The 21,824-nt window shown below is 42.2% G+C and overlaps 1 protein-coding gene across 1 annotated transcript; it reads left to right on the top strand.

Moving 5' to 3' along the window:
- The first annotated feature begins 8,064 nt into the window (after window positions 1–8,064).
- On the top strand, window positions 8,065–16,286 carry LOC121867405 (phospholipase D gamma 2-like). The gene is made up of 8 exons (XM_042367319.1): window positions 8,065–9,412; window positions 11,611–11,766; window positions 12,455–12,541; window positions 13,012–13,146; window positions 13,656–13,745; window positions 14,456–14,674; window positions 15,476–15,705; window positions 15,849–16,286. Exons 1-8 carry the CDS (start codon window positions 8,195–8,197, stop codon window positions 15,970–15,972), a joined length of 2,259 nt encoding a protein of 752 aa, XP_042223253.1. The 5' UTR covers window positions 8,065–8,194; the 3' UTR covers window positions 15,973–16,286.
- The last annotated feature ends 5,538 nt before the right edge of the window (window positions 16,287–21,824 follow it).

Genomic DNA, 21,824 nt, shown 5'->3' on the forward strand with positions numbered 1-21,824 from the left:
ATCTAGTGCCTGGAGATCCCCATTATAAATTTGCGGTACTTCCATGGCTAAGCTTACGAAAGATGGGGTTACCATCAAGGCATTGTTGATTAGGCACTTTATAACTGATAGCTCTGTACAAAGCTGCAATAACTTATTATCGAAAGAAAATGTGGCCTTCATTTGTTGACAGGCTGTTATGAGGAATAATCGACATCTTGATCTGACATCTTTCAGTTGGTCTTTAATGCCTGCAAATTCAGATGTCTGAAGAAGTATATGCACACCAGCCCCAAGACATAGTGGGTCATCTGGTAGGTGGTCCTCTACTTTATTGGGTTCAATTGAATTTTTGTCATGTCTATTTAGGCGGTCGTGTCTATAAAAACATCTCAGGTCGCAAGTGTAACTTCAGCTCTGCCTACCATGCGTCACCAACCTCAGGAGAGTCCATTTCCTGGTCCATTTCTTCCAGCCTCTCAACATTTCTGTTGTGCATTTGTGAGAGTTTATGCCGTTTCAGAGCTGATGTTTCGGCGGACAAATCTGCACAGCATAAACGGCAGCACGCTTTATTGGCGTTGCCCTCGACCCTCCTGTGTCAATCCTTGAATTCCTCATAGTGAAGCCACGCAGCCCTAAATGTTCCCTTTGGCGGCATTGTTTACTAAGTTTTTTGCAACAAAGTAAATGGGTTAAAAGAGAAACTTAGGGAGAGAGGGGAACAAAGAGAGCATGAAGAGTCCAAGTGGTGTGAAATTAAACCAAAAGGAGGGGACTTACTTATTGTCGGGTGTATCTACAGATCCCCAAACTGTGGCCCACTAAATTATAGGAACGTAAGAGCCTCAACAACGCGGCGATGCTCAACCCTCGCCACCTCCTTATCATGGAGGACTTTAACGATGGTGACATCGACTGGAGAGACGAGTTCACCCCAAATGACTTGAATAACCCTGCTACTCTTTTTGTAGAAACTCTCGGAGAAAATTTTCTGTTCCAACATGTTAGAGACCCGACACATTACAGGAGGGAGCAAACACCCAAGCCACTAGACCTCATCATAACGAGGAGGGTATGGTGGCCAAACTGGAACACCTTGCCCCAGTTGGCACCAGTCACCATATAGTGTTATCATTCAGATTTAACTGTTACCTAGTTCAAGATAAGGCCAGGCCAAGGTGCAAATATTACAAGGGAAATTACAACGGGGTGAGGGAAGAGATGAGGGGTATCCACTGGCCTGACTCCTTAAGGCACAAGAACGCAGACACTACGCTGATTATCATAACTAGTAAAGTGACCCATTTGATCGATAAATATATACCCAAGACCAAACCCAGTGCGGTCGGCAAAGTTAAGAAGAAAGCCCAGAAATTCAAGACGTGGGTTGGGTTCAAACGATGAGCAGGACAGGAGGATGCATGCAAGAGCCAGAAACCAAGCAAAGATAGAATGTAGAAGGGCTGAAAAGGAGTTCCAAAGGCTGGTTGCAAGCGAGGTTGTGGGGTTTTTGATGTTTGGTTCACACTCAGGATGGAATGGAGAAAGGAAACTCCCAATGTGCTCTCTATATACATGTTGTATTGGATGTACAATGCAGCTTGGTACTGGGAAGGTAGCATGGTTACAAGCGTGATGTAGAGAGAGATGGTTGGTGAGGATGCTCAGAGGAGGACCAGCTTGTGGGTCGCCATGCTCGCCGGCGGGAGCGAGGGCCGCCAGGCAGCGGCGGAGGAGGAGGTGTTGCGTGTTCAAGAAGAGAGGCCAGAATGAATCTCAATGGAGAGACAGAGCTTATATACACAGCAGCCATGAGTCACCCGTGAGTCACCCGTGGGAACCCCGGTCTTTTGACTCGTTGCTAGGATACTGTGGCATCTGGTGACGCCCCCCCCTGGGCCGCTCGTTTGGTTGCTAGGGAAGACGTAGCAGGTGGCATGCGGCTACGCAGTTGTAGGGGAGACGTCCACTACAATACTCCCCCTTCCCTCCAGGCGGTGTAGGAGACTTGTTGTCTGTAGAGTTGCTTAGCACATGTGAGGCAGAACGGGCGGTGCATGCCTCATGTGAGACAACGGCGATGGCGTGGATGAGCCGGTCGCTGGATACAACTGTCTATATACACACTATCTGTGGGAGGAGAGAGGGAGAAAAGGGTGTGTGTAGGCGATGAATGTTGTGCTTCCCTCATGACAGGTACAGAGTCGTCAGATGCGCCTGCTGGGGTGTGTGGGCCTGGGTCAGGAGCAGGGGCTGCGTCAGCAGAAGCGGATGAGGGCTCGTGACAGCAGCTGGGTCCACGACAGCAGCAGGGTGCAGGACATTAGCAGGGAGTACCTGAGGGAGAAAAGAGGGGTGTGTGGGTCCGCACTCAGGAACAGAGGCCGCGTCAGGGGCGGCAGGGGTTACTGCTGGGCCGGGGTCGGCGTCTGAGGCAGGACGGGTGTGCTGGGGTCGGTAGGATGTGGTGCTTGGGGCAGGAAGAGGAGCTGGTGTCTGCTTAGAGTAGCAGAGCTGCTTCTGTGTGGATAAGCCAGTCTTCTATGCTGCTTGAAGACTGGGAGCGTGATCAGTGTCTCCTCCATCCTGTGTGAGTGCGAATCTCCGGGAGTCACCATTTGTAGGGTTTCGTGATATAATGTTGTCTAGCACTCAGGATGGATGGAAACTCTAAGGTGGTTTTCTTATATAATATAAGTTATATGGTAGACAGTCTGGTGCTGGAGGTGCCGTGTGGTGAGGAGCTGCTCAGTAGACACGTTCGGTGAGTAGCGTGTTGAAGGAGGTAGATGTGCAGGAGCTTCGTTAGAGAAGATGTTGCCTGTTGCTGGCCTCCAGGTTGAATGAGAACGGGACAGCGAGGAGCTTGCTTGGAGGAGGTGTTGCGTGTTCAGGAACCGAGAGCAGAATAAGAGAGCTGGTTGGTGAGGACGCTCAGAGAAGGACAGCTGGTGGGTCGCCATGCTCGCCGGCGGGAGCGAGGACCGCCAGGCAGGCGGAGGAGAAGCGAGGGCCGCCAGGCAGCGGCGGAGGAGGAGGTGGTGTTGTGTTCAAGAAGAGAGGCCAGAATGAATCTCAATGGAGAGACAGAGCTTATATACACAGCAGCCGTGAGTCACCCGTGGGAAACCCCGGTCTTTTGACTCCGTTGCTAGGATACTGTGGCATCTGGTGACGCCCCCCCCTGGGCCGCTCGTTTGGTTGCTAGGGAGGACGTAGCAGGTGGCATGCGGCTACGCAGTTGTAGGGGGCGTCCTACACCCATTTGAATGTAACGTCGGCCAGCTGCCAGAATCGAATACAATAGGAAGGTTTTATCAAATGTGGTACTGTACCTCTCGCATCTAGTACTGTACATACATGTATATCCATATTAAATAATTATGTCTGATGCATACAAAATCTTAATAATATTTGATCACTTTATTATACAATTGATAATATTCCTAAGTTTTAAGCTCGTGTGCTGTTACAATAAAAATACTATTACATTAGAGCTCATATGACTCCTGTCTTAATAATGATTCTTAAAATGCTGGAAAATATTAATTTAGCAGATGAATTGAAAAAGAAAAGGAAAGAGAGCGAGTAAAGCACGCATGTGAGCTTCAAGACTAGGCTTACCAATGACAGCTTTAGCTCTGACCGTGCACTCTGTAGGAAAAGGGCGTTTAGGGAATCTTTGGACCTTCTACAAATTGATGACCGCCTACTGCTTTACTACAGATTTCCTGGGGTTATACTCTGGCTAGATATTGGTCGAGTGGCAAGGCCGTTTCAGGCAATACCTAGATTCCCAATGTATACGTCTTTGTTGATAGCGTTGAGGATTTACACAAGTGGTAGTTTCCGATGTGTAGTTGATGACGTTACTAGCTTAAGACAATCAACCGCGTAAAATTATAGTGACATTTGCTCTTAAATAATAGTACAGTAATGACACTAATCATATGAATAATATATGGTTAAAATTCGTTTCTATTAATTTCCCCAGTAGCTATGATAGTTATATAGGGAGAAAGAAAAATGTAAAATACTTTATGCAATTACGTTTCAGGGCAAATTTATATTTTTTCGAGTATTTTAAGCGACAAGACTTTGGTTGTTCAAAGTGGGTAGGGCTTTGAAATAAAGGGAAAATAAGGGGGTAAAATACTAAAAAAAAGGAACACTAAAAATACCTTTGAAAACCTTACCTAACGTATAAATATCCTAAGGCTATACAGCACTTACTCTATTCTTGCTATCGGAGTTTAATGTATTGGTGTAGTTTTCGGTGTTAAGATGTGGGGGGAGGGGGGGGGGGTAATCCATGAACTCGAAAGCAATGTTAAGTTTTTTGTAGGTTAGGTAAAGTTAGGTAAGGTTTTCAAAGGTTTGTTCGGTGTTCTTTTTTTGTATTTTACCCCACATTTTCTTTCAAAGGGAAGGCTTATCTTAAAAGATACTCGAAAAAAATATACATTTTGCGCCGGAAACGTTATAAAATAAAGTACTTTTCTTTCTGGTCCCAGATTTGACCAACACTGGAGCAGGTTTAGATACATTACTATTTATTATATACATAAACGACATACCTGTAGTTAACGGCGTAGACAGCAACATAAGTAAATTTGCTGATGACACTAAAATAGGGCGTGTATTAAATCTGACGAGGACTCCGCAAAACTACAGGAAGATCTAAACAAAATTTTCGAAATGTCTAAAAAATGGCAGATGGAATTCAAAGTGGACAAATGTAAAGTACTTAGTCTAGGAGATGTAAACAGAGAAATCAGATATCAGATGAACAACGGTGTTATAAAGAAATCCGGCTGTGCGAAAAATTTGGGAGTAATGATGAGTAGGAATCTTAAGCCAAGTAAACAATGTGTATTTGCTCGAAACAAGGTAATAAAGTACTTGGGTTCATACAAAGGAGTGTTAGTTACAAGACTAGCGAGGTTATCCAAGAACTATATCTTGCGCTTGTGAGACCACACTTGGATTACGCAGTTCAGTTCTGGTCACCGTATTACAGAATGGATATAGAATCCCTAGAAAGAATTCAGAGGAGATTGACAAGACTAATCCCGGGCATTAGGAACCTTGAGTACAGAGACAGGTTAAAGCATCTTAATTTGCACTCCCTCGAGAGACGTAGAGTAAGGGGCGATATGATAGAGGTGTACAAATGGAAGTTAGGGCTAAATAAAGGGGACATTAAAAAGGTACTCAAACTATCCAACCAGGAGCGAACTCGTAACAATGGTTTTAAATTAGACAAATTTAGATTTCGGCGCGAAATAGGCAAACATTGGTTTGGAAATAGAGTAGTGGATGAATGGAACAAGTTACCAATCATCATCATTAACTCGAATACGCTGGATAGCTTCAAACAAAGGTTGGGTGGATAAATGAGCAATAGGGGTCGGGTGTAAATGGGACTGCCCAGTATGGGCCAATAGGCCCGCTGCAGTTTCCTCCATTCTTATGTTCATTCAAGAGGAGCCAGTACATGCCTAGCACTTGCCAACAGTGCAGAAGAGACGTGATCGACTGTCCAAGTGGCTAACGAGCCGATCAGTGGCGAAGATGATAAAATTAATGTAAAAGCAAAAGTAAATACAGTCGGCCCTTAACATTCGCAGGGGTTAGGTAACAGAGATACCCGTGAATGTTAAAAATCCGTGTACTATTGCTGCCCCCCTAAAAAATCCCTGGCCCCCCATGTCCTTATTTACCGTATATACCTGTGTGTAGTTCGAGTTTTTAAGACCAAATTATTTTGCAAAAATTGGGGGTCGACCTCTAAACGGGTAATAGTTTCGTTAGGTTGAAAAATATTTACCAGTAACTACCAGTAAACAATGGAAACGATGCACCAACACACCACCAGCTGTGAGTGTCAGTACAGTTGCCAGGGCAGATCTCTTGCGAGCCCAAAGTAGCCAAATCCATGGTATGGTAGCACAGGACGATGTAAAACAAAGTATTCATTTATTAAAGTTAATTTATAGATACTGGACATAAATTTTTGTTCATTACATTTGAAACATCAATCTTTGTTAATTAAATTTGAAACAAGAGAAAACTACGATACTGGATTTTCATTAAAATATTACATCACAAGTATATTTTACCTTAACTGTGACTGAATGAATATATTCTCGGAAATAAATATGGAAATGTAATATTTTTGCTGGAATGACGTACATATTATAGTGGGAAGTGGGATAAAATCATGACGAAAGACTTTCGCTTTCTTTCGTTGTTCAAAATATTTTACCGTAATCGCTTTTCGAATGGTTTTCAGTTAAAAAACTGTTGTACTCGTACTGTATTACAATAATATTCTATCCTATCATTAGCCTTATAATCCCACAACTGAAAACCATTCGAAAAGCGATTACGGTAACATCTTTTGAGCGAAAGAAAGCGAGTCATTGCTTTCGTCACTTTCCACTGTAATACGTACGTCATTTCAGCAAAATATTACATTTCCATGTTCTCAGAAATAAATGGTACTTTTGCTGAAACGTGATGTATTTCAATGTAAATTAGGATAAAATACATGACGAAAACAAGAGACTTTACCTAACCTTCCGATGTTCAAGAGATGTTACTCGTTTTTTTAGTAGTTTTCGGTTAAAATACTCTTATATTAGTGATATTCTATTCATACTGTGCTTGATATAATACATTCACGGAAATGTAATATTTTTGCAACTACAATGCTGATGTCAACACAAGTGTGGTTACAGCGAGACTGACTGAGTGAGGGAGAGCTATGCGTGTGTGTGTGTGTGTGTGTGTGTGTGTGTGTGAGGTTGCGGGAGCGGGCGGTGTCCTGTGTTTGGTGCCGCGCGCGAGTTGAATGGCGCGCGATTTGAATGTACTTCAATTACTTCAATGTACAGAATATTCCTCTGGCGGGGCAATCCGCGTATTTGCGAATCCGTGAATGCTAAACTAGCGTATGTGAAGGACCGACTGTATTCTCTTATAAGTACACATCATTGAAATCAAACACAGACACGTGACTAGACTCACATATGTATAGACCAGTTTATTAAAAAAATATCCAATATACATCGTTTGTACTATAATAATATATAAACCCCTTTCGAACTAACTTCACCTCGGTATCATGTTCTACGATTTATAATATTCATTTTTTAAAACAATCTCATCAAGCACAGTTAAGAGATGACGTAAATGGTGTTAGAATTATAATTTAGTTTGTAGTTTACGAAATGTTATTACTTAAAAATCCGATGATGTCGTAAGAGTGAAGTGATTGGAAACTCCAAGCACAGGAAGAGCAGCAAGCGGGAATCCCTATTAGCTCAAGCAAGTAAAGTAGGGCATTCCCCTAAATATAACGCAGTAGTTTACTTATAAACAGTATCTATCTATCTATCTATCTATCTATCTACCTCTCTATCTATCTACCTAAAATAACACCAACGTATGGACAAACAACAACCAAATTATTTGTTAACGTTTCAATAATATATCATCAAACCTTAAACGAGAGAAGTAACATGTAACAACAATAACAAAATTCATCATGAGAAATAAAATTAAATACAACATTGAGTATATTAAGTGTCCTACGAAATAAAAACTAACAGTAAACATCATAACGTTGCTCTATTGCTAAAATTTCCTCGGTTTGTTGTAAGAGCAGTGGGTGTGAGCGGTGAACTTGACGTCAGTACAGGCTTTGTGTTTTATCCTTGAGTTTGTGGGATTATGAACATTACTAGGAAAATGACTCGGCACTTAAAGCACTGTGTTTACCATCTGTCAATAACTGGTGTTTAAGCACTTTACAACGTTTCCTTTTTATACATGTCCATCTATTTATTTTAATTTTATTTTTTATGTGTTATTTATTCTTGATAAGGACAATTTTAAAACTTTATTAAACCATATCGTTGTAGAGAATTTCGAAACAAGTGAGTAACAGTGTCAATGGGGTGTTTAGCTTGTCCTAACCCTGAATTCTTGTTTTTCATCTGGTCACTACGTATCTACCTCGGCATTTCCGGAGGTTACAAATATCACGGTGCGGTGGAGGTTAAATGCAGTCGAGCATTTGACGAGCACCAAGGCGAGTAGTTGACTCCCTGCTTCTCACACTTGATCATCTGACTTGACATCATAACTGTCTCAGTTGAATATTTGATACTTCAGTGCTGCCGCTAAAGCCATCAGTGTTTCTACGATGTCGTCTCTTCACGGAGATCTGGAGGTAGAAGTTGTTAGTGGAGAGAACTTTGTCGACCGAGATAACGCTCTGTTTAACATCATAAGAGGGGATTGGTCGGACGTCTGGGTAACTGTGACGTTGGGAACGACTGATATTCTCACAACAGGAGTTCGTAAGGACGCCATCAACACGGTCTGGGGGGAACATGTCATCTGTCCAGTCTGTGAGGATGCTAAGTACCTCGATATCTCTGTGAGGGACAAAGATGACTTCCGTTCTGAGTTCCTGGGCAGCGGCCGTGTGGTTCTTGGCGACCGTGACAAAGCTTGGAGTAGGGATGGTCCTGTTTATCTTGAAGGAGGGAAGGGTAGAGTGAATATGAAGATCCGGTACACTCCTGCACTACAGTCAATGGGGGAAAGCATGGAAGTACCCCGATCCTACTTCCCTCTACGCAAGGGAGGATCTCTAACTCTTTACCAGGATGCTCATGCCACAACCGTGCCCGGGATAGTTGGCACCAGTGAGGGCGTCTTTGAGGCAATGGCAGATGCGATCCGTGGAGCGAAGAAGTTCGTCTACATCTCTGCCTGGAGTCTGTGGACGGGCACGCGTCTTGAGCGTGATAAAGAGACCCTTGGGGAGTTGTTAAAACAGAAAGCAGGCGAAGGAGTGCGAGTAATACTCCTTATCTGGAATGAAAAATTTTCTGCTATTCTTTGTGCTGGACTGCTCAATACCTTTGACGAGGATACAGAGAAATACTTCGAACACACAAGCGTTCACGTAGCGAACGTGAGAAGAAAACGACATTCGACATCTTTAATTAGAGCAAAGCTTGTGGAAACTGTCTGGTCCCATCACCAGAAAATGCTCGTGGCTGACGACGGTAAAGACGATCTTGTCGCCTTCGTTGGTGGCCTAGACTTGACTAAAGGACGATGGGACACGCCGGACCACCAACTTTTTTCCACACTGGCCAGGGAACACCGCGGCGACTTCCACAACGGCTTCGTTAATCTGAAAGAGAATCAGGGGCCCCGTGAACCGTGGCACGACGTCCACGCACGCCTTACAGGTCGGGCTGCCGTCGATCTCCTGAGGAACTTTGAGGAGCGCTGGAGACAACAGGTGCCAAAAAAGGCTCACCTGCTTGTGCAGTCATATGAAGAGGTCCTGACCCCTACAGTAGCGAACTCAAACCCAGCGGATGAAGTTACGTGGCAAATGCAGGTAAGCTTTGATGAATATATGGGAAGTCAATCAATCCATAGCTGATGTTACTCTCACGAATCCTTCAGCGTTTACATATAGGATTACTTTTTGATGGCGAGACTCTTATTCACGCCAATTGTGACTTTGTTGCAGACAGTCCACCATGATCTCCTCACTAAAGACTATTGACCTTAGATAAAGGGGTGCTGAAGAATTAAGACGTTTTTAATGTTTACTGTTTCTTTGACTCAAATCAAACTGGTAGTACGTAAGACATTCCTCCTTGGTTCTTCTTGTTCAACTTTTCGTGGGGAAACCTTGCAGCCTCTGAGTTATTTTTCTGTATGTAAGGTTACCATTCATTAACTGTGTTGTGAGTGGGTTCATTAACTGTGTTGTGAGTGGGTTCATTAACTGTGTTGTGAGTGGGTTCATTAACTGTGTTGTGAGTGGGTTCATTAACTGTGTTGCGAGTGGGTTCATTAACTGTGTTGTGAGTGGGTTCATTAACTGTGTTGCGAGTGGGTTCATTAACTGTGTTGTGAGTGGGTTCATTAACTGTGTTGTGAGTGGGTTCATTAACTGTGTTGTGAGTGGGTTCATTAACTGTGTTGCGAGTGGGTTCATTAACTGTGTTGCGAGTGGGTTCATTAAACTGTGTTGCGAGTGGGTTCATTAACTGTGTTGCGAGTGGGTTCATTGTGTTGCGAGTGGGTTCATTGTGTTGCGAGTGGGTTCATGCGAGTGGGTGTTGCGAGTGGGTTCATTAACTGTGTTGCGAGTGGGTTCATTGTGTTGCGAGTGGGTTCATTGTGTTGCGAGTGGGTTCATTGTGTTGCGAGTGGGTTCATCTCTACCAAGTGTTTCCATCAAGTCACTCAATATCCTTCGGCTGTAACCATCGTAGTTTATGGAAATTACAGTAAGTTAATATCTGAAACACAAAATACAGACAGAGTGTTGAAACGTATATAGATTCTGACTAACCTAAGTGTAGTACTGAATAAGACAGGTACTGTAATACACACACACTTAGGGAGATACTAACAAGGGGGGCCTCACCAGCTTCCTGTGACCTAGAATAAAACGATAGTGTTATTCAAGGGCACTAGACATATCCTGTTTATACACACACACCTGTCGAACTAACATTTCTACCTCCCTCTCTTCACCCCCCTGTGGGCTTCATAAACTCTCTTATCTCTTCTACAAAGTTCTACAAGTTCTGATTCCTATCTCTGTAGTTTGGTGCTCTGTATATTTACTTATCAATTAATGGGCTCTATTTTGGAGTTCTATAGACCAACTTCACGTTCTAGAGTCAGGGAGGACGATGGTCACCCAAGGCCCAAACCTTTAAATCTTAGACAGGAAACGATATCAACGCAGCCACCTGACTTTGTTGGCGTCTGAGGGAGAGTAACACCCCTGCCAGACGACTATCGAGAAGGATAACAAAGCACTGTGTTAACTCGAGAATCCTCCCTCACGTACAGAAAGAAAACATGCACCAGTGAGGTCAGGAGAGGCGGCTTATTAGTCTGATATAAACACTTAACGATAACTTTGATTATAGTACGAAATTTATCATCGTCAGGCTCAAGATATCAATTTTATTAATCCCCACAGAGACGGTAAACAGTGTGTGTGTGTGTGTGTGTGTGTGTGTGTGTGTGTGTGTGTGTGTCAGTTAATGATATATTTTTCTCTTCTATATCATAATTAAGTACATATTCTTTTCATTAACCTTTTGGTGTGTTTGTATGCTTGTAATATCACCCATAAACAAGCTCACTGAGTAATGATTAGAAGGAAATGATTTCTTAGCGACTTCATTCTTACTTAGGAAAACCCAAAACCCGGATGACCTTCACAAGCAAGAAGTGACGTCATGAGGAAATACGTCTATACAAACAAGAAGTGACGTCATGAGGAAATACGTGAAGATTCAAGCTAATTAGTGGTAAACGTAAACTGATTTATTAAACCACGTATTACCTCTGATTTAGTTCACAACAGGTCAAACTTGGTGAATGCTTTTGTGTGTTGTTTATATTTACGAATAACTTTAGCTGTGACATTGACCAAGTTGACAGGTAAGTGCAGCTAACCTCACCTCCCAGTCCATACTCCTAGACTTATGACTTTCCCCCACGAGACAAAATCTAACCTAACCTAACCCATAAAATATCTCATTGTCTCATTTCTATCCTCAGGTGGTTCGATCGATAGATGGAGACTCGGCGATGTTCAGCAGTGGGCGTGTGGGCGTGCTGGATAACGCGGGCGGGCGTGTAGTAGATAATAGCTTACATAAGGCTATGGTTAGACTCATCAGACGTGCCCAGGACTTTATTTATATTGAGAGCCAGGTGAGTGTGTGTGTGTGTGTGTGTGTGTGTGTATGTGTGTGTGTGTGTGTGTGTGTGTGTGTATGTGTGTGTGTGTCAATATAGATACGTTTGAGTGTACACGTTTACGTACTCGTACCATTATTCTGTGTGTGTACAATGAAAGTCACAAATAGGGTGGTGGACGAGTGGAACAAGCTTAGCAACTTTGTAGTAAGTGCTGGAACGCTGGGAAGTTTTAAAAGGAGGCTGGATAGATTCATGGATGATAGAGAGTGGTAGTAACTCTCGACAGGAGCTGCCATGCACAGGCCAACCGGCCTATTGCAGACTCCTTATTTTCTTATGTTCTTATGTTCATGACACACACACACACACACACACACACACACACACAAGGTCACGAACTCTATGGGAGATTAGAAGATAAAGAAAATAACATTATTCACGATACAAAATAGAGATCAATCATATAAAAAAGAAATTATTGAAAGATATAACAAACGAATTTGCTTGTAACTGTAGGATTTAGTTAACGTTAGAAAACTCATATAGTGTAGCCTTTTAAATTATGTCCCTTCACAATGATGCCATGGTTAGGGAATGGCAGTGAGAGAATGAAAGAAAGAAAATAAGAAAGACAGAGACAGAATGAGAAAGAAAGAGACAATGAGAAAGAAGTCACCGACGCTTCTCTTCTACTCCACAGTACTTCATCGGGTCGTCTCAGGCGTGGGAGGAGGACGACCAGGTGGGAGCCAGTAACCTCGTCCCCCTTGAGATCGTCCAGCGAGTGGTAAGTAGGAGCTGAAGGGCAGGGGATGGGTAGATGTTAGGAGAAAGGAAGGGACGGATGCTAAAGGAAATGGGTGAAGGATAAAAGGATAAGGTATTAGGTGGAGATTAGGTTTGGTCAAGGGGGATAAGCACCTAATATAGTTTAGACATTTTAATTTTTTCCTCTTTAATGTTTCCCCAAGTTCTAAATAATGTTTATGTGTTGTTTCTCACGCCAGATATGTTTATTGACCAAACTATATCCTGATAAAAGCTCTATTGCTGAATATTCTTAATAGTATCTTTAGATTTTTTTTAAAAGATTATATCACGACGTTCCAGGAGAGAATTAGAGGTAGGCAAACAAGACTGGGGTTAATGTTTTGGTAATCACTGAGTAGTTTATAGTCGTGGTTCTCCAATACGCTAATTACCGATTTGTTATTGGGAAGTATCAGTGTTGAGTTTGTACTTATTTATCTTCCTCAGGTGGGTAAGATCCGCGCAGGTGAGGAGTTTCGAGTGTACATTGTGGTTCCTATGATACCTGAAGGCAACCCTGATAGTCTCGTGGTCAAGAGCAGTATGAAGGCCATCCTCCACTACCAGTACCTCACCATGCAGGTAAGACATATCACAGGTAAACACAGGTACACACAATCTAGTTGGTGGTACATGTGAACCTGGTGACAAGTACATGCTATCCTAGTTACAGGCACACACCAACACAATTACAGGTACACTCCATCAGAGTTACAGGTACACTCCATCAGAATTACAGGTACAAAGCAACACAATTACAGGTACATATCAACACAATTACAGGTACACTCCAACACAGGTACACATATATTTGTCCCATATTCAAGTCTAAATTCCATAATGTAACCAAATGTCTTGATAACTTTTGATAACTGAACCTTTTCTTCAACAGTAAAACATCAATAAAAGTTCACCTATCCTTTACACAACGAGAGTTAAACAATTACCACCTCCCAGCTAGTCTTCATATTAATTACCCCGTTATTAAGCTAATTTGAGATAACGAGATAAAAGATTAACCCTATGTCACAGTGTATTAAAATATGTTTCTCATCTGTGTTCTTGTCTCTCCTATGTGTGTGTGGTGACAGATGATGTATGGAAGGATAGCGGCAGTGTTGAAGGAGGTTGGATCCAAACGTCACCCCACCGACTACTTGCTGTTCCTCTGCCTCGGCAAGGTAAACAAACACTGCCTCCGTGTCTGTATAGTATAAGGGATGACACTTTATACTCATCAGGATACCAAAGTTATAGTGGAAGTCTTAACTGGTATAAAATGAAATTAAATGTTGTTTATGGTGAGTGAGGCGGATATAGGGACCAGGTAAAGGTGTCTACAGTGTCATAAAACAGGTGAGAACCATAACACAACTCTTGATTACTTGTACCCAGGTATAAGATGATGCTCATTAACCTTGTACACCTTTAAAATACACACACACACACACACACACACACATATATATATATATATATATATATATATATATATATATATATATATATATATATATATATATATATATATATATATATATATATATATATATATATATATATATATATATATATATATGTTACCAACTTGAGAAGAAAACATAACAGGATGAATTCATGTGACGTCTTTAAATTTTTATTAGTGATGTAATTTATTGACGTAATTTGTAAGTTAGGTTAGGTTAGCTTAGAGACAACCTATTAAACATTTACCCATTCAGAAATATGAAAAAGTAGATTAAAATCAACTTTAGTTAAATAGGACGGCAGTTGTATGGTCTATATCGTCTTAAACACCACATTATATACCTGACCTCACATACCATGATACCTCCCTACGTCACTGGCCTCTACATCTCACAGTCTCTCATCTCTCCTTGTTTGTCTACAGAAAGAATCCCAGGCAAGGGTGGCGAGATCAGTTGGTGTAGAGAACCCGACTTCCGGAAGTGACGAGTGGAAGTGGCGCCAAAAATCTCGCTTCCTCATCTACGTTCACTCGAAGACGATTCTCGCTGACGACGCCCACATAGTGATAGGCTCTGCCAACCTTAACCAGAGGTCACTCGATGGCACCCGTGACACTGAGGTGGCTGTGGCGGCATGTCAGGTGAGTGGTGGGGTATAAGATCAGTCTAGACGTGTTAGTGATGGATATTTTTCTTGACCACTTCTCTCTCACATTCGAAATACCTTCCCATCAGAGCGGAGTTGTTTGAAAGTTACTTATCTTATTCTTCCTTATTAATAAACTCCTCCCCTCTATCAAGATGTCACCAACCTCTTTATTGATGGTACTAACCTGCACAACAGCTTATCTCACATCCAACACAGACTCAGTGGAGGATAAATAAGTTAATTTATGTCATCAACAAACATCTCACTTCCTCCGTACCCCCTCTTCACGTCAGACAGTCAATATCACTTTACTTCTCTTTTCTGTCATTATGTCCTGGCTCAGTATGTCAACAAAAACAGAACATCATCCTTCTTTCTTTTGATTTCAGTCCCTACAGATAGTTTTCCCTCACACCACCCCGACTTATCCAAATTTATCATCCCTTTACCTGTTTCATTCCTTGCGCTTCTATTTTACGAGCGTCTGTTTCCTCTTACGTCTTTCCATTCGTCTACAGTTTACAGCTTCTAAAATGTGAGACATTCACCAATATTTTTCTTAGAATATGATAATAAATATCCATGTCTCTTGTCCATGAAGTACTTGGCAAATCTGGATTAAATATAGGTCACTTATCAATGGTAGTGTTCCTCAGGGGACACAGCAGCATGTGCACCTCACTCACTACTATTAAGGTCTAAGTCCTCCCCGAGACTCACACTCGCCTCATAAACACTCAGGTATAACCCATGTATATACTACTACCTCATACCCCCCCCTACCCCCCACCAGGTACGGGAGAACAACACGGCGGTGGGTGAGGTTGTGAAGGACGGTGCGGTAAGGGACTTCCGCAAGTCGCTTTGGGCTGAACACACATCTGGTCTGTCAGAGGAGGAGCCCGAGTTGGCCAACCCCTCCTCACTGGGTGCCATCAGAAAGCTCAGGCAGCTGGCTGATGACTCACTTGACTCCTTCGCGAGCGACTCTTCTGAAAATGAATCCAGGAACCGCTTCCTCAGGTAATGAGATTTTATTTAGTATGATGAACCTGTGGTGGGCTTCAAGCACCTCTCTCTTTACATAATATTAACGGTTCGACCTCTTCTCATTCTCTCTCTCACTGGTGATGTCGTCTCTAATATTAGGATATTTACTCCCACAGGTATCCACTGGATATCTCTCAAGATGGAACAGTGACGGCTCGTCCAGGGATGCCAAATATACCTGACTTTGACCTGCCGGTTATTGGGTCAAAAGGTTTCCTACCAGTAGCTCCAACCATCTAGTGATACAATCATCATGTGTACTCTGTGGTCTAAACTTAAGAAGGCTGTCATTCTTAAGCTCATCATAAAACTCAACTTGAGTGCCGAAATTCTCACGAATACACTTGAGAGTATCTTTGGCAGTGTGTAGGAGGATCATACCAGTCCCCATGGCCATGGCAGTGGTAGTGTAGGTCTACGACACCTCCACCATCCACCCAGGTTAAGGGTGCTACTCTCACTAATGTTATCCACTTTCAGTATCTCAGTTCCCACATGTCCACCATCGCGGACATCGATGAAGAGATTCAATATCGGATCAGATGTGTGTCTCAAGCCTTTGGCAGACTCCGAAACCGTGTCTTCAGGTGTAGGGATCTGAAACTATCTACAAAATTGCACGTATATCGAGCAGTGGTCCTCCCCACCCTGCTATATGGCAGTGAGACATGGATCGCATACAGGAGGCACCTCAAGGCACTTGAAAACTTTCACCAACGTAGTCTACGTTCCATCCTCCGAGTTCGCTGGGAAGACAAGAGAACAAATGCCAGTATTCTTGCTGACACCAACTGTAGGAGCATCGGCGCTACCGTTGGACTGACCATGTTACACGCCTGGACGACAGTAGACTGCCTAAGCAGCTACTTTACAGTCGCCTAATGAATAGTAAACATAACGCTGGTGGGCAAATGGAAAGTGTATAAGTAAGAAGAAGTGCCAAATCGACCCCCTCACCTGGAAGATCACTCTATACCGTAACGCTTGGAGGAGCACCACACGAGAAGATGTCAATACTTTCGAGTTAGCCCGACTGCATACTGAGGCAGACAAGTGCCAGCGCCGGAAAGACGCTGCCGCCGCCCCTCCCGCACTAGATGTAGGCCTCCATACATGCAATGCCTGTGGACGGCTCTGCCGGTCCCGTATCGGCCTCTCTAGTCACCTCAGAGCTCACCAATGAAGGTGACATCCTTAATAACTCATATCATTGTATCATAGTTGGATGATCGTCATACTTGACTCCGAGTGACAACAAAGTAGTAGTTGTAGGTCAGGCCGGGGACATTTGAGACACAATGACCTCAATGAACTCATCAAAAGCAACCTTGACGCACCTTGACTCCTGTATAAAACCAAACGAGATCTAGAAATTATAATTTGTTCCTTCATATACAAAGATAAGAAAAATCTTCTGCGTCCGTATAAGCATCTCGCATGTCTTCCTCTATATATTTGTGCACCTGATGGCTGTGTTGGCTGCTCTTGGTCGCATTGCCATACTGGTTAACTGGCTACCAATATTTGTATACCTACATTGTTTATACACATGCTAAACCAATTGCAAATTTATATGACGATTTTTAAATAACTTAAATATTTACCTATGTCAGGACCCACTAGACGTAAACATCTGATGGTTTTGACGATTATCTGTGGTCAAACTGTCTTCCTGTTGTTGTATACCTGCATTATCTAGGTACATCATATACCTGCATTGTCTAGGTACATCATATACCTGCATTGTCTAGGTACATCATATACCTGCATTGTCTAGGTACATCATATACCTGCATTGTCTTCATACATGTCAAACTAAATGCAAATGTGCATGATAGTTATTACATAATTCCATTAAAAAAAATCTATTATGGTCTTATTTTTATGTTAACAGTTGTGAAGAAAATAAAGTTAAAGATCCATTTGGATAATTATTTAAACCAAAATTAATTACCACGATTACAGTACTTAATGATATGAAATACAAAGAAAAATATTATGGTTACCGTGTGGTGTATGTTACAATATTTCCCACACATTTACAGTGAGTATTTTATATAACAACCAGACAGACAGACAGACAGAGAGAGAGCACAATACACACCACTCATATCAGAACACACACACACACACACACACACACACACACACACACACACACACACACACACACACAGCTCAAGACATTAGTTTATGGGTTTGTTTCTTAACTTTTTATACTTTTATCTTCTTCACCACTAATCTGCTCATTCGCCGCTTAGGCGACCGGTCGCGTCTCTGTTATGCACTGTTGGCAAGTACTGGGCATGCACCGGCTCCTGAATGTATCTGAACCTGCTCCAGTGTTGGTCAAGTCTGGTCTTGAAAGAGCTCACACTCGGTGCCGTCACAACACTCTCTGGCAGATTGTTCCAAGAGTTCACAACTTTCATTCCGAAAAAGTTACCCCTCACAGTTTTCTGGGCTTGCGGCTTCTTCAATCTTGAGCTGTGACCCCTTGTGGGGCGAGCGTCCGCCAGCTCCAGGTAAGGGCACAAGACTGAGTAGTGCCCTTTGAGATGTTTATACACCTCAATTCAGTCGCCCCTTGCCCGTCTTTAGTATAAGCTAGGCAATTTCAGGCACTCTAATCTCTCAGGGTAGCTGAGGTGAAGTAGTGCAGGCACCAGTCTGGTGGCCCTCCTTTGGACATTTTCAACCAACTGACAGTCCCTAGCATATCTCGGGGACCAAACAAGGTGACAGTACTCCAGACGGGGAAGCACTTCACTCTTGAAAATCGTTACGAGGGACAAACCGTCTAGATATCTGAACAGCCTTCTTATAAGACCTAATAATTTAGTTGCCTGATTTACCTTCCTCTCGCAATGGCCCGAGAACTTCAGCTCATTGTCAACATACACACCTAGGTTCTTCTCACATTCAGTCTCAATTAATGCAGTTTCTTCGTCCCGTTGGGACATATGATACACCTCCTTACCGTTGGTACGTCCCAGGTGCAGCCACTTACACTTCGCGATATTGAATCTCACCAGCCATTTCTTCGACCATTCTTGAAGCTCACAGAGATCCTTCTGCAGCTCTTCACAGTTTGCTTGGTTCTTAATTTCTAATAACCTCTTCTGTGAACACAATGTGGGTCAGTGCTGTGTCGAACCGTCTGTCCTCAAACGCAGGAAGATTAACCGCATCCTCTCTTGTGAACACAGAGGAAAAGAAACTGTTCAATGTCTCTGCTTTTTCCTGGCCATAATCTGCGTAACTACCATCTTCAAGCCTCAGGTGTGATACTACTACTCGCGTTTTTAATTTCGACTTTGCATAGCGGTAAAACGCCTATGGGTTTGAGTTGATCTCGCTTGTAACCAGCCTCTGGAACTCTTTTTCAGCCCTTCTACACTCTGCCTTTGCTTGGTTCCTGGCTCTTGCATACATCCTCCTGTCCTGCTCATCGTTTGACCCAACCCACGTCTTGAATTTCTGGGTTTTCTTCTTAACTTTGTCGACCGCCGCATGGTTCGTGTGTAGGGATCCCCTTGAACAGTATTCTTAGAGGCACTAGGTTTAGTCTTGGATATATATTTCTCGATCAAATAGTTCACTTTACTAGCTGTGATATTCAGCGTGGTGTCTGCGTTCTTATGCCTTAGTGAGTCAGGACATTGGATACCCCTCATCTCCTCCCCCATCCCGTCGTAATTTTCCTTGTAATATTTGCACCTTGGCCTGGTTTTGTCGTGCACCGAGTAACAATTGATCCCGAAAGACAGCATTACATGGTGGCTGGTACCCTCCTGATTTGTTTTGATGAGGTCCAGTGGCTTGGGTTATTTAAATCTTTTGGCGTGAACTCGTTTCTCCAGTCGATGTAGCCATAGTTAAAGTCCTCCATGATAAGGAGGTGACTAGGGTTGAGCATCGCTGCGTTGTCTATTAAGGCTTTTAAGTTCCTTTGGTTTGGGAAGCCACAGTTTGGAGATCTGTAGATACACCCGACAATAAGTAAGTCTCTTCCCTTTAATTTAATTTTATACCACTTGGATTCTTCAAAAACATCCTCTCCCTGTACCCTCGCCTAGCTGGCTCTAAGGTCTTGCCTAGCATAGATAACCACACCCCTCTTGCAAGTTTCTTGAGAAAGGTTCGTAAACGAGTCATATCCGTCAATATTAAACTTGCATTCCTCTGGGTTGATTCTCCTGTTCTTGTACAACAGTTCTTCAACTCCTACTATATCGGGTTGGTGTACCTTCAGTAGTGTTTCAAACTCCTCTCTCTTAAACTTTGGTATGATATTTTCTGCTGAAAGGCCGTTCTGCAACTCAAATAGGCCATATACAGCACAACATCGGAAGTAAGTTAGGATCCATAGCTGGACAGATATATACTTTATATTTTCTGTATGTCAACAGTTATTGTGTATCTAAAGTATTAAATTATTTAAACTTTATTAACAAGAATTGCCTCGTCATTAATTAAAATTTTACTAGTTTCCAAAAATAACTACAGTGAAGACTCAAACGTTTGTTTTGTTTTTTAATGCAAGAGTTATACCTTCAGTAGGACATGACAAGAATATAAATATCACCAAAATACTGTATAATGTGAACACTAAAGTCATAGCTCCGCTACAAACCATTAAAGAAAATTGAACTAAAACTTATTTAGAAGAAAACGAATCTGATTGATAGGGATAACTTTTCTTGTTAGTTTACTAACCGGTGGGGCGGTCGGCCAGTTCTTTTTTAAGTACTGTTGGCAAGAACAAGCATGCACGGACTCCTGAGTTCAGCTAAATATGTTCCAGTGGCTGTCAAACATCTACAGGAGCTTACACTTTGTACTGTCACAACATTCTTAAAGGAAAATTTCGTCTAACCAAGTCTGAATCTAATGTTGTAATGAGGCAGCTCTCAACTTTCTAAAAAATATATTGGGGTATGATATCAATAGTAATTTGTGAACAATAATTCTTAATTCTATACATACTTCCACAGTCAGTGTTCCAATGAGCTACACTAAATAGTTCCGTCAACAAACACCGTTCAACGAGGAAGGTCCATGATTTTTCTGTTTAAATATAATTCTATATAACTCATTTTTCCCAGGACGAACACACTGCGGACTTCTTGCCAAAAAGTATTTTCCGATATCATCTATACATATAACCTCAATCAATTCAAATCATCTGGCTTCATATATATATTCAGTCGTTGTCAGGGTGACGCCTCAGTGAATATTCAAACACTTGTCTGATGACTCGCAGCAATTTATATTTATACTGAAGATAATTAACAGAAGTTGATCATACGAGATAGTTAAAAAAAAACATTCTTATTACTACTTGTATTTTTGTGACTTTAACTTCGTATTTAGAAGCAAAATAATTCAGGTGGCAGTAACACGTGATCACCAACCATATCAATGCATTTTTATCAATATACCAAAATAGGAAAACTGGATAAAGCGGTTCATTAAGGAGATGGTAGCAAAGGTAAAGTAAAGTAAACGACAGATAACAGATTGGTAAAAAAATATGACTGAGAAGGAAACTGGCAAAAATTGGTTGTTAATGAGTGACTTTATCTACTAAGAGGGCAAGTTGGGAGAAGAGAATGTGGTGATTGATGTTGTTACTCTTTGTTTCTGTCCTTCCATGTCGTTCCCATAAAATTCTTCCAACTCATTCATGACAAATTTTTTCCTCGGGGTTTCTGCTCCTTTTGAGGTAAGGGAGAGGATAGAATGTGTAGGTGGTATTGTGTGAATATTAATGGCAGTGTATAGATTTGTGTTTATTTTAGGAACACAAGCTTCTTCTCTACAGTTTCTGAGCTATTTCGATGAAGATGTGGGACTACCTTTTGATTATTCTTTGTTCAGTGGAAGGACGGAGGCAATTGACTCTAGATTAAGGAAACTGTGAGGGGTAACTTTTTCGGAGTGAGAGTTGTGAATTCTTGGAACAATCTGCCAGAGAGTGTTGTGACGGCACCTAGTGTGAGCTCTTTCATGACCAGACTTGACCAACACTGGAGCAGGTTCAGATACATTCCGGAGCCAGTTCATGCCCAGTACTTGCCAACAATGCA

Source organism: Homarus americanus, unplaced genomic scaffold, assembly GCF_018991925.1.
Source record: "Homarus americanus isolate GMGI-L3 unplaced genomic scaffold, GMGI_Hamer_2.0 scaffold31050, whole genome shotgun sequence".
Lineage (NCBI taxonomy): Eukaryota > Metazoa > Arthropoda > Malacostraca > Decapoda > Nephropidae > Homarus > Homarus americanus.